Genomic DNA, 21,022 nt, shown 5'->3' with positions numbered 1-21,022 from the left:
ACTTCTGGGTATATACCCAAAGGATTACAAATTACTCTACTACAAAGACACATGCACACGTATGTTTATTGCGGCACTATTCACAATAGCAAAGACTTGGAATCAACCCAAATGTCCATCTGTGACAGACTGGATTAAGAAAATGTGGCACATATACACCATGGAATACTATGCAGCCATAAAAAAGGATGAGTTTGCATCCTTTGTAGGGACATGGATGCAGCTGGAAACCATCATTCTTAGCAAACTATCACAAGAAGAGAAAACCAAACACCGCATGTTCTCACTCATAGGTGGGAACTGAACAATGAGATCACTTGGACTCAGGAAGGGGAACATCACACACTGGGGCCTATCATGGGGAGGGGGGAGGAGGGTGGGATTGCATTGGGGAGTTATACATGATATAAACGTCATGCACATGTACCCTAGAACTTAAAGTATAATAAAAAATAAAAAAAAAATAAAAAAAAAATCAAGCTCATATTAACAATAAAAGTTAAGAAAGTTGACGGACTGAGGCCGGGCGCAGTGGCTCAAGCCTGTAATCCCAGCACTTTGGGAGGCCGAGATGGGCGGATCACAAGGTCAGGAGATCGAGACCATCCTGGCTAACACGGTGAAACCCCGTCTCTACTAAAAAAATACAAAAAACTAGCCGGGCGAGGTGGCGGGCGCCTGTAGTCCCAGCTACTCGGGAGGCTGAGGCAGGAGAATGGCGTAAACCCGGGAGGCGGAGCTTGTAGTGAGCTGAGATCTGGCCACTTCACTCCAGTCCAGGCGACAGAGCGAGACTCCGTCTCAAAAAAAAAAAAGAAAGTTGATGGACTTGATGGACTGCGTATATTGATTAGTAAAAGTTTTAGACATCGAAACCTCCAAGGCCAATTGAGTATCTAGAGCCGGGTGCAGTGGCTCATGCCTGCAATCCCAGCACTTTGGGAGGCCAAGGTGGGCAAATCACCTGAGGTCGGGAGTTCGAGACCAGCCTGACCAACATGGAGAAACCCCATCTCTACTAAAAATACAAAAAAATAGCCTGGTGTGGTGGTGCATGCCTGTAATCCCAGCTAGTTGGGAGGCTGAGGCAGGAGAATCACTTGGATCACGGAGGTGGAGGCTGCGGTGAGCCAAGATCGCACCACTGCACTCTGGCCTAGGCAACAAGAGTGAAACTCCGTCTATAAAAAAGAAAAAAAGAAAAAAGAATATCTTTGATCACCCAGTTAGAGCAGGTAGTCAGATAGTAATGAGTGGGGTAGGGTAGAGACCCTGGGAATGTGCCCCAGGAATGTCAGGTGATTATCAGGTGGTCAGCTCAGGACTGATAAGTAGTCTCAACTGGTACTAGGTAGGAGGACACCTCCTAAACACACATCCTGAGCTCATGGGTAGCAGCTCTTTAATAAAATCTCAAAAATTGGGCAAGACACCCGAGCATGCACATTGGGAGTCCAAATCATGGAGTTTAATTGGGATATGACCTTTCTCTGGCACTTGATCTCTCAAATTACCCTTGGTTCTTTCCCAAGGGTACATTATTTCCTTTCAATAACCCCCACTTATGCTTCAAACCCACTCTTCGTCTCTGAGCTAGATTATTTCTTTTGAGAATGGAAGAACCAAAATCACTGCCATTGGTAACATGGTAACAGTGATGAATGATTGATTTTTTATTGCTGGCAATTTATTATTAACTTCTCCAAATTAAAAATAGAAACTGATTTACATTTAATAGTATTTTTATTATATGAAGCTTTTCATGTCTTCAGAAATAACTGTCAATTCTTTTTCCAAGGATTGACAATTAACAGGTAGTTGTCAACATTGCTGTGTTTATATCTCTTGAGATTAGATACGAGTAAGTTTTTATAAACAGAATTCTCTGAGGTGGAATTTCTCATATTTTGCAGCCCACAAATCAACATATCCCAAGATAGCCGTGAATCTGGGAACTGCAAGAACTGAGTCCAGATTTGTTCACCGTGGAAATTACAGAGGCAACTCCACCACCCTTTAACCTTCTGTTGAAGGGTCACCGAGAAGCTGTTAATTTCAACCTGCGAGAGTTTTACCATTAAAAATAAGAAAAAGGCAATATTCTTATATTCTCCATATGTAATTAAGTGATGGTAAATAGTTACCAAAACAAAGCAAAATGTGAATGGTGACTATTCAGACCGCCTGCTCTATCTTCTCTGGATTACCTGAGGTTTCTAGATTTCTTTTTGAATTCAGTAGTATTATAATGTTAATTCTGTGCTTTTGCAATCTACAATATGAGTTCCAGCCAGGGAGTAGAGTTGAAGTTTTTTTTTATTTGTTTGTTTCTTTGTTTGAGACAGGGTCTCACTCTGTTGCCAGGCTAGAGTGCAGCGGCGTGATCACTGCAACCTCTGCCTTCTGGGTTCAAGAAATTCTCCTGCCTCAGCCTCCCCAATAGCTGGGACTACAGTTGGCCACCATGCCCAGCTAATTTTTTGTATTTTTAGTAGAGACGGGGTTTCACCATGTTAGCCAGGATGCTCTGGATCTCCTGATCTCATGATCCACCCGCCTCAGCCTCCCAAAATGCTGGGATTACAGGCGTGAGCCACCACGCCCGGCCTACAGTTGAAGTTTTTTGAACTAATCACTGTTGGTATAGCCTTTCCCTCCTGCTCAATTTTTAAAGATAGATTTGGCCAGGCATGGTGGCCAGGCATGCATGTAATCCCAGCACTTTGGGAGGCTGAGGCAGGCGGATCACTTTAAGTCAGTTCAAGACCAGCATGGTCAACATGGTGAAACCGCATCTCTACTAAAAATATAAAAAATACCTAGGTGTGGTGGCACATGCTTTTAATCCCAGCTACTTGGGAGGCAAGAAGATCCCTTGAACTCTGGAGGCAGAGGTTACAGTGAGCTGAGATCATGCCACTGCACTCCAGCTTGGGCGACAGAGCGAGACTACACCTCAAAATAAAAGGTAGTTTTGACCAGTGATTAGTGCTACCCTTCCAGAAATGTGCACAGTTTAAAGACAAGCAAACGAATTGGCTAAAAGCACAACTACTAAGTAGTGAGGTCACAGCAGGATCACTGCTGATTCCATTTTCTCTCTTTGGATATTTTCAAGGCTTCATACTGTGTTTCAATGTAACATTAAGAGCATATAACCTAAAGAACAACTCATTTTTCAGCTGTTTCTAGAAGTTATACTTCACTATTGGAGCAGGGGAAAGCAATTTGAAGAGCATTATTAATTAGCCAATTTAATCTAAATTTTGCCAGAAACATTTTAAATTCTAAACATAGGGTCCACTTGCTATGCAAATTTAGATTGTTGTTCTTATTATAGCTTAGGCAAGATGTTCAAAAAAAAGGAGAGAGCAGCTATTTAGATGAAATAAAAATAAAAGATGATTTGGGGGGCAGGGTCAAGAGGGCCAAAGAAAAACAGTTCCCAGCAAGACCCATGCAGAAGACACAGGTGATTTCTGCATTTCCAACTGAGGTACCCAGTTCATCTAATTGGGACTGGTTAGGCAGTGGGCACAACCCATGGAGGGTGAGCAAAAGCAGGGTGGGGCATCGCTTCACCCACAAAATGCAAGGAGCTGGGGGACCTCCCTCTCCCAGCCAAGGGAAGCCATGAGGAACTGTGCTATCTGGCTGGGTTACTATGCTTTTCCCACGATTTTTGCAATCTGCAGATCAGGGGATTCCCTCATGTGCCTACAACAGCACAGCCCTGGGTTTCAAGCACAAAATGGAATGGTTGTTTGGGCAGACACCGAGCTAGCTACAGGAGTTTTTTTTGGTTTTTGTTTGTTTTTTGTTTTGGACTGCAGTGGCATCTGGAACCCCAGCAAGACAGAACCCCTCACTCCCCTAGAAACGGGCTGAAGCGAGGGAGCCATGTGCTCTCGCTCAGAAGGTCCCAATCCCATGGAGCTCAGCAAGCTAAGAATCACTGGCTTGAAATTCTCGCTGCCAGCACAGCAGTCTCAAGTTGACCTGGGATGATCGAGCTTGGTGGGGGAAAGGGGCATCCCCCAATATTGAGGCTTTAGTAGGCAGTTTTCTAGTGCTAAGGAGGCTGGGAGGTCTGGGCTGGGCACAATCCAAGACAGCCCAGGAAAACCGTTGTGACCAGACTGCTTCTCTAGATTCCTTCTCACTGGGCAGGACATCTCTAAAGGAAAGGAAACTGCCTCAGTCAGGGGCTTACAGACAAAATCCCCATCTCCCCGGGACAGAGCACCTGGGGGAAGGGGTGGCTATGGGCACAGCTTCTGCGGATTTAATCATTCCTGACTGCTGGCTCTGAAGAAAGCAGGTGACCCTGACAAAAGGGATTCTCCCAGCAGAGCACACCAGCTCTGCTAAGGGAGAGAATGCCTCCTCGAGTGGGTCCCTGACCCCTGTGCCTCCTGACTGGGAGAGACCTCCCAACAGGGTTTGACAGAAACCTCATACAGGAGAGCTCTAGCTGGCATCAGGTTGGTGCCCCTCTATGATGAAGCTTCCAGAGGAAGGAGCAGGCAGCAATTTTTGCCATTCTACAGCCTCTATTTGTGATACCCAGGTGAACAGGGTGTGGAGTGGACCTCCAGCAAGCTGCAGCAGACCTGTGGAAGAGGGGCCTGACTGTTAGAAGAAAAACTAACAAACAGAAAGCAACAACATTAACATCCCCACATAAAGGACCACCACACAAACACCCCATATAATGTCATCAGCCTCAAAGATCAAAGGTAGATAAGTCCATGAAGATGAGGAAAAACCAGTGCAAAAACACTGAAAATTCCAAAAACAAGAATGCCTCTTCTCCTCCAAATGATCACAACCCCTCTCCAGCAAGGGTACAAAATGATAAAGGGGATATCACCACTGATCCCACAGAAATACAAACTACCATCAGAGAATACTATAAACACCTCTATGTAAATAAACTAGAAAATTTAGAAAAAAATTCCTGGACACATATGCACACCCTCCCAAGACTAATCCAGGAAGAAGTCAAATCCCTGAATAGACCAATAACAAGTTCTGAAATTGAGGCAGTAATTAATAGCTTACCAAGCAAAAAAAACCCCGGACCAGACAGATTCACAGCCAAATTCTACCAGAGGTACAAAGAGGAGCTGGTATCACTCCTTCTGAAACGATTCCAAACAGGAGAAGAAGAGGGACTCCTTCCTAACTCATTTAATGAGGCCAGCGTCATCCTGATTCCAAAACCTGGCAGAGACACAATACAGAAAGAAAATTTCACGCCAATGTTCCTGAAGAACATTGACGTGAAAATCCTCAATAAAATATTGGCAAACCAATTCCAGCAGTGCATCAGAAAGCTTATCCACCACGACCAAGTCGGCTTCATCCCTAGGATGCAAGGTTGGTTCAACATATGCAAATCAATAAACATAATCCATCACAAACAGAACCAATGACAAAAAAACACATGATTATCTCAATAGAGGCAGAAAAGACCATCGATAAAATTCAACACCCCTTCATGCTAAAAACTCTCAATAAACTAGGTATTGAACCATATCTCAAAATAATAAGAGCTATTTATGACAAACCCATAGCCAATATCATGCTGAATGGACAAAAGGTGGAAACATTCACTTTGAAAACTGGCACAAGACAAGGATGCCCTCTCTCACCACTCTTGTTTTTTGAAACGGAGTTTCACTCTTGTTTCCCAGGCTGGAGTGCAATGGCGTGATCTCAGCTCACTGTAACCTCGGCTTCCTGGGTTCAAGTGATTCTCCTGCCTCAGCCTCCCAAGTAGCTGGGATTACAGGCATGTGCCACCATGCCTGGCTAACTTTGGATTTTTAGCAGAGAGAGGGTTTCTCCATGTTGGTCACGCTGGTCTCAAACTCCTGACCTCAGGTGATCCACCTGCCTCAGCCTCCCAAAACGCTGGGATTACAGGTGTGAGCCACTGCACCTGGTTCCTCCACTCTTATTCAACATAGTATTGGAAGTTTTGACCAAGGCAATCAGGCAAGAGAAGTAAATAAAAGGTATTCAAATAGGAAGAGAGGAAGTAAAATTGTCTGTTTGCAGGTGACATGATTGTATATTTAGAAAACCCCATCATCTCTGCCCAAAAATTCCTTGAGCTAATAAGTAACTTCAGCAAAATCTCAGGATACAATATCAATGTGTAAAAATCACAAGCATTTGGCTGGTTGTGGTGGCTCATGTCTGTAATCCCAGCACTTTGGGAGGCTGAGGCAGGTGGATCATCTGAGGTCAGGAGTTCAAAACCAGCCTGGCTAACATGGCGAAACCCCATCTCTACTAACAATACAAAAATTAGCTGGGCGTGGTGGCATGCACCTTTAGTCCCAGCTACTCGGGAGGCTGAGGCAGGAGAATCGCTTTAACCCAGGATGAGGCAGAGGTTGCAGTGAGCCAAGATCATGCCACTTTACTACAGCCTGGGTAACAGAGTGAGACTCTGTCTCAAAACAAAACACAACAACAACAACAACAACACAAGCATTTCTATACACCAACAATAGACAAGCAGAGGGCCAAATCATGAGTGAACTCCTATTCACAACTGCTACAAAGAGAATAAAATACCTAGGAATACAACTTACAAGGGACGTGAAAGACCTCTTCAAGAAGAACTACAAACCACTGCCCAAGGAAATAAGAGAGGACACGAACAAATGGGAAAAAATTCCATGCTCATGGATAGGAAGAATCAATATCATGAAAATGGCCATACTGCCCAAAGTAATTTATGATTCAATGCTATTCCTATAAAGCTACCTTTCATTTTCTTCACAGAATTAGAAAAAAACTACTTTAAATTTCATATGGAACCAAAAAAGAATCCCTATAGCCGGGACAATTTTATGCGAAAAGAACAAACCTGGAGTCATCACGTTACCTGACTTCAAACTATACTACAAGGCTACAGTAACCAAAACAGCATGGTACTGGTACCAAAACAAGATATATAGACCAATGGAACAGAACAGAGATCTCAGAAATACCACCACATATCTACAACCATCTTATCTTCCACAAATTTGACAAAAACAAGCAATGGGGAAAGGATTCCCTTTTTAATAAATGGTGCTGGGAAAACTGACTAGCCATATGCAGAAAACAAACTGCACCCCTTCCTTATACCTTATACAAAAATATACTCAAGAAAAAGTAAAGACTTAAATGTAAAACCCCAAACCACAAAAACACTAGACGAAAACCTAGGTAATACCATTCAGGACATAGGCATGGGCAAAGACTTCATTACTAAAACACAAAAGCAATTGCAACAAATGCCAACTTGACAAATGGGATCTAATCAAACTAAAGAGCTTCTGCACAGCAAAAGAAACTATCATCAGAGTGAACAGGCAACCTACAGAATGGGAGAAAAATTTTGCAACATACTCATCTGACAAAGGTCTAATATCCAGAATATATAAGGAACTAGAAAAAATTTACAAGAAAAAAACAACCCCATCAAAAAGTGGGCAAAGGATATAAACAGACAATTCTCAAAAGACATTTATGTGACCAACAGACATACGAAAAAAAGCTCATCATCACTGGTCGTTAGAGAAATGCAAATCAAAACCACAATGAGATACCATCTCACACACCAGTTAGAATCACAATTATTAACAAGTCATGAAATAATCACAATTATTAACAAGTCAAGAGATGCTTGTGAGGCTGTGGAGAAATAGGAATGCTTTTTTACACTGTTGGTAGGAGTGTAAATTAGTTCAACCATTGTGGAAGACAATGTGACAATCCTCAAGAATCTAGAACCAGAAATACCATTTGACCAAGCAATCCCATTACTGGGTATGTACCCTAAGGATTACAAATCATTACACTATAAACACACATGCACACATATGTTTACTGCAGAATTATTTACAATAGCAAAGACTTGGAACCAACCCAAATGCCCATCAATGATAGACTGGATAAGAAAATGTGGCACATGTATACCACGGAATACTATTCAGCCATAAAAAAGAATGAGTTCATATCCTTTGCAGAGACATCGATGAAACTGGAAGCCATAATTCTCAGCAAACTGACACAGGAACAGAAAATCAAACACTGCATTTTCTCATTCCTAAGTGGGAATTCAACAATGAGAACACATGGACACAGGGAGGGGAACATCACACACTGGGGCCTGTCAGGGTGTGGGGGGCAATGGGAGGGAGAGCATTAGGACAAATATCTAATTTAGGTGGGGCTTAAAACCTAGATGACATGTTGATAGGAGCAGCAAACCACCATGGTACATGTATACCTATGTAACAAATCTGCACATTGTGCACATGTATCACAGAAATTAAACAAAAATTTTAAATTTAAATTTAAAAACATAAAAAATAAAACCATCAAAAAAATTATATATATATATACACCACGATTTGAACCCTGTTGAAAACCAGACAATTTTACACAAAAGCATCCTAATGAACATTGTTTCTATGATATAAAAACTTGTGCATACATTGAGGACATTTTGCACAAACAAAAATCCTTACAAAACTCTGTTAATTCCAATATTACAGTTTGAAATTAGCCTGCACTGACAATAACTTAAAATAAGTAAACAAAATTTCCAAACTTAGTAATAAAATATAAAAGTAATTTTTAAAAACTGAAGCAAAGATAATTGCTATAAAGACAGTACCATATATCCTACATAATAGAGTATTTCTATTTGTAGATTTTTTTTTTTTTTTTTTGAGACAGTCTCACTCTGTCTCCCAGGCTGCACTGTAGTGGCGCTATCTTGGCTCACTGCAACCTCCACCTCCCGGGGTTAAGAGATTCTCCTGTCTCAGCCTCCCAAGTAGCTGGGACTACAGGTGCATGCCACCATGCCTGGCTAAGTTTTCTATTTTTAGTAGAGACGGGGTTTCACTATGTTGGCCAGGCTGGTCTCAAACTCTTGACCTCAGGTGATCCACCCGCCTCGGTCCCCCTAAGTGTTAAGATAACAGATGTGAGCCACCGCCCCTGGCCTGTATATTTCTTTAATTTGAAAACTGTCAAAGATGTCTACACTCAAAAAAACCAGAATAGTCTTCTACCCAAGGCTTCGTTGAAGAGCTCAACAACAGGATGTGTGTTGCTTTCCATTTATGTAGCACAGATGGAAGCAAAACAAAAAAAGGCAAAAAGTAGAATATTCAGAAGAATATTGAAATGTTAAAATGAATTAGAAAATTTTTCAGAAATAATTTGGGTTTTTGCCTGAGGTCACAACTTACCTGATTAATAATTTCTACATGTCTGTGTGTGTATGTGTATGACTGAGTTATTTTACCCTTAGTACCCTTTTAAATTGCATTCAGGAAAATAAAAAAATTTAGGCTTGGAGGCCAGGTGTGGTGGTTCACGCCTGTAATCCCAGCACTTTGGGAGGTGGAGGTGAGCAGATCACTTGAGGTCAGGAGTTCGAAACCAGCCTGGCAAACATGGTGAAACCCTGCTTCTACTAAAAACACAAAAAATAGCCAGCCATGGTGGCTTGCACCTGTAGTCCCAGCTACTGTGGAGGCTGAGGCAGAATTGCTTGAACCCGGGAGGCAGAGGTTGCAGTGAGCTGGGATTGTGCCATTGCACTCCAACCTGGACAACAGAGTGAGACTCTGTCTCAAAAAATAAAAAAAAAAAGCTTGGAGGCTTTAATTCAGCTTAACAAATATTTCCAGAACCTGCATAATGTGCCTAGGGTATTACAGGAATGTATTTTTATTAGAATCTACTATAATTTCTAAATAGATTCTTTAGAGATTCGATTTTTTTTTTTTTTGAGACAGAGTCTCGCTCTGTCGCCCAAGCTGGAGTGCAGTGGCCGGATCTCAGCTCACTGCAAGCTCCGCCTCCCGGGTTTATGCCATTCTCTCGCCTCAGCCTCCCGAGTAGCTGGGACTACAGGCGCCCGCCATCTCGCCCGGCTAATTTTTTGTATTTTTTTAGTAGAGACGGGGTTTCACCGTGTTAGCCAGGATGGTCTCGATCTCCTGACCTCGTGATCCGCCCGTCTCGGCCTCCCAAAGTGCTGGGATTACAGGCCTGAGCCACCGCGCCCGGCCCTGAGATTCGATTTTAAGAAATATTTAATACTCTAGGTAGATACCCGAAATACTGTAAAACTCAATATATTCATTGTCTTCCAGTATGTTCATAGCATTTGTAAGATGTCCAGAATAGTATCTGTAGAAAGTAAGCCTAAGTGTATTTAAAAATGTATGTAGAAAATTATGGTATTATGCTAAGCAGGTATATTCAGGATAAATGCATTAGAAAATTCTTGCTGGGCACAGTGGCTCACACCTGTAATCCCAGCACTTTGGAAGGCCAAGGTGGGCGGATCACTCGAGGTCAAGAGTTTGAGACTAGTCTGGCCAAAATGATGAAACTCCATCTCTAATAAATATACACAAATTAGCAGAGTGTGGTAGCGCATGCCTGTAATCCCAGCTACTCAGGAGGCTGAGGTAGGAGAAGCACTTGAACCCAGGAGATTAAGGTTGCAGTGAGCTGAGGTTGCAACACTGCACTCCAGTCTGGCTGACAGTTTCAAAAAAAAAAAAAAAAAGACTATGAATTCGTTTTAAACTATATGGTGAAATCGACTCCTAATTTTTATCTTTTTTTTTTTTTTGGGACGGAGTTTCGCTCTTGTTGCCCAGGCTGGAGTGCAATGGCATGATCTCCGCTCACCACAACCTCTGCCTCCCGGGTTCAAGCAATTCTCCTGCCTCAGCCTCCCGAGTGACTGGGAATACAAGCATGCACCACCACGCCCAGCTAATTTTTGTATTTTTAGTAAAGATGATGTTTCTTCACATTGGTCAGACTGCTCAGTCTGATCCTCAGGTGATCCTCCCACCTCAGCCTCCCAAAGTGCTGGGATTATAGGCATGAGGCATCGTGCCCGGCCTAATTTTTGCTTTCTAGATACATAAACTAGTTGATACATAAACTATTTTAAATTTGTTCCCCTCTTTATTAGTCCTTTCAGTTTGTTATGCCTGGTACTAGAACATCCAGTTTCACAGCATCTGCTACTTTGGGGACTCTCAATTTGCTCATTCATTCATTCATTCATTTTGAGAAATTTTGCTCTTGTCGCCCAGGTTGGAGTGCAAGGGCGTGATCTTGGCTCACTGCAACCTCCTCCTCTCAGGTTCAAGCGATTCACCTTACTCAGCCTCCCGAGTAGCTGGGATTACAGGCATGCACCACCATGCCCAGCCAGTTTTTGTATTTTCAGTAGAGATGGGGTTTCACCATGTTGACCAGGCTGGTCTTGAACTCCTGACTTCAGGTGATCCACTTGCCTCAGCCTCCCAAAGTGCTGGGATTACAGGCCTGAGCCACCGCGCCTGGCCGCATTTTATACAGCCTAGTTCTTCTCCCCCTCTTAGTTTTTAATTCATTCTTTCTGTATTTGAATCTAAATCATATAAGCTCTACAAATTACTTTTCAATACTGACATACACTTGAGAACCACTTTTCTGTCAACTTCCCTTCCCCACCCCTCTAGTAATTTGGAATACTAATAGTGTAATTTTTACCTAGAACTATAGTCAGTAAATGCTGCAAAGTGGTTATTGTTCACTACAGATCCAAGCAGCATAAATTGATTTTATCAACTAGTAAATACAAATTTCTTTAATAATTATTGCAATCTATATTAGTTTGATTTTATGTCTAATGCTAAGTTTGCTGAAATACCTCCTCTTAACTTACACTTGCCCTAAAATAGTTTTTCATTTGTTTATAAAACTTTAAATTATCTCCGGGTTACATTTTTTTCCCCTGCAGATGTTGCTCCTGCCGATCACCTTCCTCCTCCTCTAATTCGCTGTCTCTCTGGACAATGTGAAGTTTGACCTGAGCTCCCCTCCTCACACCCTGTATGCATGTTCTGTCTCTGGGTGGCTGTTGTGTTCTGCTCTTGTTTTGCTTGCTGACTCCACAGAGAGTTTGCATCCTGGTATCCACAAAGAGTGCACGTTAGGTTAGGAGCTCGAGACCAGCCTGACCAACATGGTGAAACCCCGTCTCTACAAAAAATACAAAAATTAGCTGGGTGTGGTGGTGAGCGCCTGTAATCCCAGCTACTCGGGAGGCTGTGAGGCAGGAGAATTATTGAACTGGGGAGGTGAAGAATGCAGTGAGCCGAGATCACATCACTGAACTCCAGCCTGGGCAACAGAGCCAGACTCTGTCTCAAAAAAAAAAAAAAAAAATCTAATTTAAAAAATGACTCCTGGCCAGGTATGGTGGCTCATGCATGTAATCTTAGCACTTTCAGAAGACAAGGTGGGCGGATCACTTGAGGTCAGGAGTTCAAGACCAGTGTGGCTAACATGGTGAAACTCCATCTCTACTAAAAATACAAAAATTAGCTGGCTGTGATGACACATGCCCATAATCCCAGCTACTTGGGAAGCTGAGGCAGGAGAAGCACTTCAACCTAGGAGGTGAAGGTTGCAAGGAGCCAAGATATTGCCAGTGTACTCCAGCCTGGGCAACAGAGCAGGACTTCATCTCAAAAAAAAAAAAAAAAAAAAAAGGAATAAAAAATTATAGTTTCTAACAAAACTGATATTTACCACACTTTGTGTAAAAATCTAATAGATTTTTCTGGCCAGGCACGGTGACTCAATCCTGCAATCCCAGCACTTTCGGAAGACGAGGTGGGTGGATCACTTGAGGTCAGGAGTTCAAGACCGGCCTGGCCAACATGGTGAAACCCCATTTCTACTAAAAAAAGAAAATACAAAAGTTAGCTGGATGTGATGGCCATGCCCGTAATCCCAGCTTCTTGGGAGGCTGAGGCAGGAGAAGCACTTGAACTCAGGAGGTGAAGTTTGCAGTAAGCCAAGATTGTGCCAATGCACCCCAGCCTGGGCAACAGAGTGAGACTTCATCTCAAAAAAACAAAAACAAAGACAAACAAACAAAACGGAATAAAAAAACGATAGTTTCTAACAAAATTGATATTTACCACACTTTGTGTAAGCATCTAACAGAATTTTTCCGGCCAGGGACGGTGACTCAATCCTGCAATCCCAGCACTTTGGGAGGCCGAGGAGGGCAGATCATCCGAGGTCAGGAGTTCGAGACCAGCCTGGCCAACAGGGTGAAACCCCATCTCTACTAAAATACAGAAATTAACCAGGCGTGGTGGCAGGTGCTTGTAATTCCAGCTACTCAGGAGGTTGTGGCAACATGAGGCAGAGGTTGCAGTGAGTCAAGATTGCATCACTGCACTCCAGCCTGGGTGACAAGAGCAAGACTCCATCTCAAAATAAATAAATATATAAATATTTTTCTTTTACAGATAAAGAAAAGCAATGCTAAGTGATGTAATTCTCTCACCCACGAAAAATGTGTGCCTCGTATTTTAGCAATCCAAAAGTTATATTGATAAGCAAATTCTCCAGTTAAAACCACTTTTTCAGTGCAGTAAAAAATAAACTTTCGGCCAGGTGCGGTGGCTCACTCCTGCAATCCCAACACTTTGGGAGGCCGACTTGGGCAAATCACCTGAGGCCGGGAATTTGAGACTAGCCAAACCAACGTGGAGAAACCCCATCTCTACAAAACATACAAAATTAGCCAGGTGTGGTGGTGCATACCTGTAATCCCAGCAACTCAGGAGGCTGAGGCAGGATAATCACTTGAACCCAGGAGGGGGAGGTTGTAGTGAGCAGAGATCGTGCCACTGCACTCCAGCCTGGGCAACAAGAACGAAACTCCACCTCAAACAAAACAAGACAAAACAAAACAAAACTTTCTCATTAGAACCTACAAAGTACCATGTGAAATGAATAGTGAGAAAACTGTTGCCATAACACAGTAAGAGAAGGACTGTAGTTAACTGTAATGTGTACAACCTTGGAATACACATAACACAAACAAAACAGGATAGTTAAGAAACAAGAGAAGCAAAATTTCTCTTTAAATTCAGCAAGAGTCAGTTTTGCAGCCTAGAAAAAAATGCTTCGCCATATTAAGATTTCTTCACCATGGATATTTTTTATCTCTGACTTGGAAATACAAACTAACTCCAGCAGGAATATTTCTGGCTTATTATGGAGCATCTGTGACACAGGAGGTACTTTCATATTTGTTTGCTACATTTATATATAAAAACATTCTCATGACTTATGAAGTCTCCCTAGTACTTACCTGAACAAATTGACTCAATAAATTTACTTGTCACTTATAAAAGTGAAAGAAGCAATAACCTAAAAAAAATGCTTATATGGGGTTCTCCAGTTAATAAAACAAAATGGAATGTCCTAACTAAATATAAATACACTAATTTTTGAATTATATCTAAAAATTACCTTGTGTGCATTACTCAATTTTATAAAATTTATTATAATCTCTGACCAGCTCACATAATGAATACTTCATAAACTATACAACAAAAAATATATAGAAAACACACAAAAAAATTAAGGGTAGACCATGAGTACCAGGCAAACAAATACAGAGAATTTGCATATGGAGATTCTGAACCATAAGCCATAAAATTTTACAGTAATAAATTCAATTAAAATAGAGTATAGAATTGTTTTCAGCATTTTTGAGGTTTTGTGTTTTCTAGTAAATTAGCAACCTTATTAAAATGATTCCTTTTGTTCCAATATTGCTCTTTTCTTCAAAAAATAGGTGTACTCACACAAAGACACTTAATAACTGTATAATTTTCTTACATCTAAGATTTACCATTAGAGCAATATATGTGTATACTTAACTCTATGTAAATCAAAACTAAAAGTCTGTGTGTGTTTGCAGGCAGAGAGGCCACATGTTCAAAGAAAAATATATTACAAATAAATGAAAATATTTAAGACTCAGAAATGAGTTTATTTATACTTTATATAATGTTTTATGACCACAAAAATAACCATGCAGTCATTAGCAATTTAATTGTACACTTTAAAATAATTGTACACTTTAAAATAACTGAGTTGTCTGTAATATAAAAGATAAATGTTACAACTGATGGCTACATAATTTACCCTAATGTAATTATTACATATTGTATGCCTGTATCAAAATATGCCAGATTTGCAGAAATATATACACATATTATGTACTCACAAAAAAAGAAAAAAATTTAAATAACAAAAAAAGATAAATATTTAACCTATGCGAACAATATTAACTTATCTGCCGGTTAAAGCTACTGGCAAAAGAGATTACTAGAGACGCTATTCCACTATGTTACCAGATAGTATATTGCTACCATCATTTACCTATACCCTTGAGTAACGTGGGATAGGTTAAAGTTGGTGGCATAATAATGCTTCATTAAATGCACAATAGTCTTAACATGGTAAAAAATAATTAAAATCGGCCGGGCGCGGTGGCTCAAGCCTGTAATCCCAGCACTTTGGGAGGCCGAGTCGGGTGGATCACGAGGTCAGGAGATCGAGACCATCCTGGCTACCACGGTGAAACCCCATCTCTACTAAAAATACAAAAAACTAGCCGGCGAGGTGGTGGGCGCCTGTAGTCCAGCTGCTCGGGAGGCTGAGGCAGGAGAATGGCGTGAACCCGGGAGGCGGAGCTTGCAGTGAGCCGAGATCCGGCCACAGCACTCCAGCCTGGGCGACAGAGCGAGACTCCGTCTCAAAAAAAAAAAAAAAAAAAAAAAAAAAAATAATTAAAATCAAATTTACACATAATTTAAAAATTTAAAATATACTGTATTTCATGACATAAAAGCTCAATCACTAAAATAATTTACAATTTTAGTATTCACTTTTAACTAAAAAATATTTTCTATCATTATAATACAAAAGCATATTACTCTGAACATTGACCTCATACATCACTCAGTAAGTTAACCACAAAGAGCCTCTTCACTTAGATTTTCATCAAGCATCTTATATTTTAACATCCTTACTTTTTTATAGAAGAGGCTATAATTTCCATCTAATGAGTCTTTTATATGTGATGCAGCAATAATTGATCACATGCTTTCACATGTGAATAGGAACAATGAAACAGCATGAATCTGATACTTGAATTACCTCATAATTTGCTTTTCAAAAATTTTATATATATATACTTTTTAAAGTATACTTTGGGCTGGGTGCAGTGGCTCATGCTTTGGGAGGCTGAGGTGGGCAGATCACTTGAGGTGAGGAGTTTGAGACCACTCTGGACAAAATGGTGAAAACCCATCTCTACTAAAAATACAAAAATAAAAAATAAAAGAATTAGCCAGACATGCTGGTGTACGCCTGTATTCCCAGCTACTCAGGAGGCTGTGGCAGGAGAACTGCTTGAACCCAAAAGTTGAAGTTGGCAGCAAGCTAAAATCGTGCCACTGAGTTCCAACCTGGGCAACAAAGTGAGACTCTGTCTCAAAAATAAAATAAAATAAAATAAAATAAAAAGTACAATTTGAATATAACAGCAAAATATCTTCTACTCTCTTAACAGTTATATACAAGTAATTTAACAACTTTAGTTTTGGATTATTTTCTATACTCAGCACTTTAATATCTGAAATGTTTGTGTCTTAGTTATTTCTACTGTAAATTCTGATATTTATATAGACTCAATTTTGAATTAAATATTTTTTATACATATGGCATATGCAAAAATATATCTTTTTTTTTTTTTTGAGACGGAGTCTTGCTCTGTTGCCCAGGCTGGAGTGCAGTGGCCGGATCTCAGCTCACTGCAAGCTCCGCCTCCCGGGTTCACGCCATTCTCCTGCCTCAGCCTCCCGAGTAGCTGGGACTACAGGCGCCCGCCACCTCGCCCAGCTAGTTTTTTGTGTATGTTAGTAGAGACGGGGTTTCACCATGTTAGCCAGGATGGTCTCGATCTCCTGACCTCGTGATCCGCCCGTCTCGGCCTCCCAAAGTGCTGGGATTACAGGCTTGAGCCACCGCGCCCGGCCAATATATCTTAATATAAACTCTTCAGTGTTTTCTAAGGTATAGTTTTTGGGGAAAAAAGTTTTTCAAATTTATTACATTTGCTGGATTTTTTTTCAATATAAATTTTTGACATTGAGAAAGTTGGTGCAACTGCTTCAGGGTTTTCCTCTAGTATAAAATGTGTACAATAAGATCTGTGATACAAGTAAATGCACTATAACCCGCTTTACATTTGTAGTGTTTTTCCTCATAATACATAGTCTCCTTCACTTTAAAAGGCTTATATTTTCTACAAGATTGTTTCACAGTAATTGCACTTACAATGCTCTAAGTATCAACTCTCTGTTAAGATGTGAGCAGATATTAATGGACTTTTCCACATTTTTAAAATTTGTCACCTTTTTTCAGGTATAAATGCTTTTCTATGCAATAAGGTGTGAGCATTGGTTAAGAGTTTTGCCACATTCTTCACATTTGTAAGGTTTCTCTTCTACTATGAATTTTCCTTTATTTATTTATTTTTAATTTTTTTAGACAGAGTCTTGCTTTGTCACCCAGGCTGGAGTGCAGTGGCGTGATCTCAGCTCACTGCAACCTCTGGCTCCCCAGTTCAAGCAATTCTCCTGCCACAGCCTCCTGAGTAGCTGAGACTACAGGTGTGCGCCACCACATCCAGCTAATTTTTATATTTTTAGTAGAGATGTGGTTTCACCATGTTGACCAGGCTGGTCTTGAACTCCTGACCTCGTGATCCACCCGCCTCGGCCTCCCAAAGTGCTTGTATTACAGGTATGAGCCACCATGCCTGGCCTACAAATTTTCTTTTTTTTTTTTTTTAGACAGTCTGGCTCTGTCACCCAGGCTGGAGTGCAGTGGCATGATCTTGGCTCACTGCAAGCTCCGCCTCCTGGGTTCAGGCCATTCTCCTGCTTCAGCCTTGCGAGTAGCCGGGACAACAGGCGCATGCCACAAAGCTTGGCTAATTTTTTTTTTTGTATCTTTAGCAGAGACGGGGTTTCACCATGTTAGCCAGGATGGCCCCGATCTCCTGATCTCGTGATCCGCCCGCCTCGGCCTCCCAAAGTGCTGGGATTACAGGCGTGAGCCACCGCGCCTGGCCTATGAATTTTCTTATGTTGGCTAAGTCTTGAAGACCGGGTAAAAGCTTTGGCACATTCTTCACATTTGTAAGGTTTCTCTCTAGTATGAATTTTCTTATGTTGAGTAAGTCTTGAGGATCGATTAAAAGACTTGCCACATGCTTCACATTTGTAGGGTTTCTCTCCAGTATGAATTTTCTTATGACTACTAAGGTTTGAGGAGTGGGTAAAAGCTTTGTCACATTGTTGACATTTGTAGGGTTTCTCTCCAGTATGAATTTTCTTATGTTGAGTAAGTCTTGAGGACCGGTTAAAAGCTTTGCCACATTCTTCACATTTGTAAGGTTTCTCTCCAGTATGAATTTTCTTATGTTGATTAAGTCTTGAGGACAGGATAAAAGCTTTGCCACATTCTTCACATTTGTAGGGTTTCTCTCCAGTATGAATTTTTTTATGACTGTTAAGGTTTGAGGACTGCTTAAAGGCTTTGCCACATTCTTCACATTTGTAGGGTTTCTCTCCAGTATGAATTCTCCTATGGCTAGTAAGGTGTGAGGACCGGTTAAAAGCTTTGCCACATTCATTACACTTATAGGGTTTCTCTTCAGTATGAATTCTCTTATGTCTAGCAAGTGTAGAGGAATAGGTAAAAACTTTGCCACATTCTTCACAGTTGTAGGGTTTCTCTCCAGTATGAATTTTCTTATCTTGAGTAAGTGTTGAGGAACAGGTAAAAACTCTGCCACATTCTTCAAATTTGTAGGGTTTCTCTCCAGTATGAATTTTTTTATGTCGAGTAAGTCTTGAGGACTGGTTAAAAGCTTTGCCACATTCTTCACATTTGTAGGGCTTCTCTCCAGTATGAATTACTTGATGTTTAGTAAGAGTTGAAGACCAGTTAAAGGCTTTGCCACATTCTTCACATTTGTAGGGTTTCTCACCAGTATGTATTCTCTTATGGCTAGTAAGGGTTGAGGACCGGTTAAAGGCTTTGCCACATTCTTTACATTTGTAGGGTTTCTCTTCAGTATGAATTATCTTATGTTTAGTAAAGGTTGAGGATATGCTAAACGTTTTGCCACATTCATCACATTTGTAGGGCTTCTCTCCGGAATGAATTCTCTTATGGGTAGTAAGGGTTGAGTACCTGCTAAAGGCTTTGCCACATTCTTTACATTTGTATGGTTTCTCTCCAGTATGAACTCTCTTATGGTTGGTAAGGGTTGAGTAGTGGTTAAATGCTTTGCCACATTCTTCACATTTGTAGTGTTTCTCACCAACATAAATTCTCTTATGGTTAGTAAGGGTTGAGGACTGATTAAAGGCATTGCCAAATTCTTTACATCTGTAGGTATTCTCTCTAATGTGAATTATCTTATGTTGAGTTCGTTGTGAAAGCATGCAAAATGATTTGTCACATTTTTTACATTGGAAAGGTTTCTTTCCAGTAAGTCTTGTCTTATATCTATCTGAATTTGAAAATGCATAAAATACTTTAACATATATATCACAGTGATACATTTTGCTCTGGGTAGGTGTCAAACATTGGTTAAGTCCATTATAACCTCCTTTGTATAATTTATAATCACCTACAGTTTTATAGCCTTTTCTTAATTGTAAGTTCTCAGGTCCACATTTATCATATCTCCTCAGTGTCATTTTTTTGAAAGAATCTTTTATGTCTTGCTCTGTCCAAAAGTCTTCAGCAAAATGAGAACACATAACTAAAAAAAAAATTAAAACAACAAATTACTTCACTTACTAGACTTAGATATATATACTTCACAAACATAACCTCTAAGTTATACAAACTACATAAGCAACATGGCATAGCAAAATACCAGACTCTAATTTCTTCATAAACATATAATTGTAACAAAGACACACTAACCAAAATATATTTGTGGATAACTTATCAATAAGGTATATGTGTGCAATGCCCCAGGTGAGCACAATGCAAAGAGTCACATAGAATGAAACAAATTTCTGTTACATATACCCAACATCGCTTTTCCTGTTCCCCAATAAAACACGGTGCCTTTGGAAGTAAATTGCCAACTCCTGGTTTTGCTTTTAAATGACAAGAAATATATTGGAACATACATCTTTATTTCTGGCTTCTAGGATATTATCAGATGCTGAATTTAGTTTCCCACGACATAAAATGCCGAAAGACATGGTGGTATACTTTGGTCAGGTGTAGTGGCTCACGCCTGTAATCCCAGCACTTTCGAAGGCCAAGGCAGGCAGATCATAAGGTCAGGAGTTCGAAACCAGCCTGGCCAACATGGTGAAACCCTGTCTCTACTAAAAATACAACAAATTAGCTGGGCATGGTGGCAGGCACCTATAATCCCAGCTACTCGGGAGGCTGAGGCAGGAGAATCACCTGAACCCAGAAAGCAGAGGTTGCAGTGAGTTGAGACTGCACCACTGCACTCCAGCCTGGGCAACAGAGCAAGACTCTGTCTCAAAAAGAAAGAAAGAAAAGAAATGGTGGTATACTCGGCAATGACAGTTTGAGTCTGCTGAGACCAAAGGTAAAAAATGTTACAGAGTGGAGCAACTGCAGTACCACAGACAGGGTTTACTGACTATTAGGATGAAACATGAATACACTTCTTTAAAAAATAAAAACAAAGTTTCAGACAAGATACATCCTAACAACATATTTGAGAGACTGCAAGAATCTCTAACCAAGACAACTGATTTCAGATTATGCCAGGACAAAGCTGCATTATCAAGACTGCAAGAGATAGCTTTTTTTAAATGTCCAAATCTCAATCAAAGCTTACAATGCATACAAAATATTAAGGCACCATGGCCCCATCCAAAAATTTATAAAATTTTTAGAAAGCAAAACCATCAAAAAATGAGATGTAGAGATTAATATTTAAAATTTAAGATAAATTGAATAACACTAAATGAGTAAAATATGAATATAATCTACTGAACATCAGAAAAATGAGGATAACAAAAAGATTAAAATT

General features: G+C 40.5%; 2 protein-coding genes across 2 annotated transcripts in view; one reads left to right on the top strand and one right to left on the bottom strand.

Moving 5' to 3' along the window:
* LOC117093722 (zinc finger protein 100-like) overlaps nt 1–21,022 on the top strand; it is a 346,302-nt gene that overhangs the window by 223,665 nt on the left and 101,615 nt on the right.
* Nucleotides 17,770–21,022, bottom strand: part of LOC117093717 (zinc finger protein 429-like) — a 412,022-nt gene continuing 408,769 nt past the window's right edge. Inside the window, 2 exon segments of the mRNA XM_033229237.1 lie at nt 17,770–18,139; nt 18,141–19,756. Coding sequence (XP_033085128.1) covers nt 17,933–18,139; nt 18,141–19,756 — 1,823 coding nt within the window. The 3' untranslated portion in view covers nt 17,770–17,932.

The sequence above is a fragment of the Trachypithecus francoisi genome, unplaced genomic scaffold (genome assembly GCF_009764315.1).
Source record: "Trachypithecus francoisi isolate TF-2019V2 unplaced genomic scaffold, Tfra_2.0 Lachesis_group12, whole genome shotgun sequence".
In the NCBI taxonomy this organism is placed as follows: domain Eukaryota; kingdom Metazoa; phylum Chordata; class Mammalia; order Primates; family Cercopithecidae; genus Trachypithecus; species Trachypithecus francoisi.
Note: the sequence above shows the minus strand (reverse complement) of the source record. Positions and strands in the feature narration are given on the sequence as shown.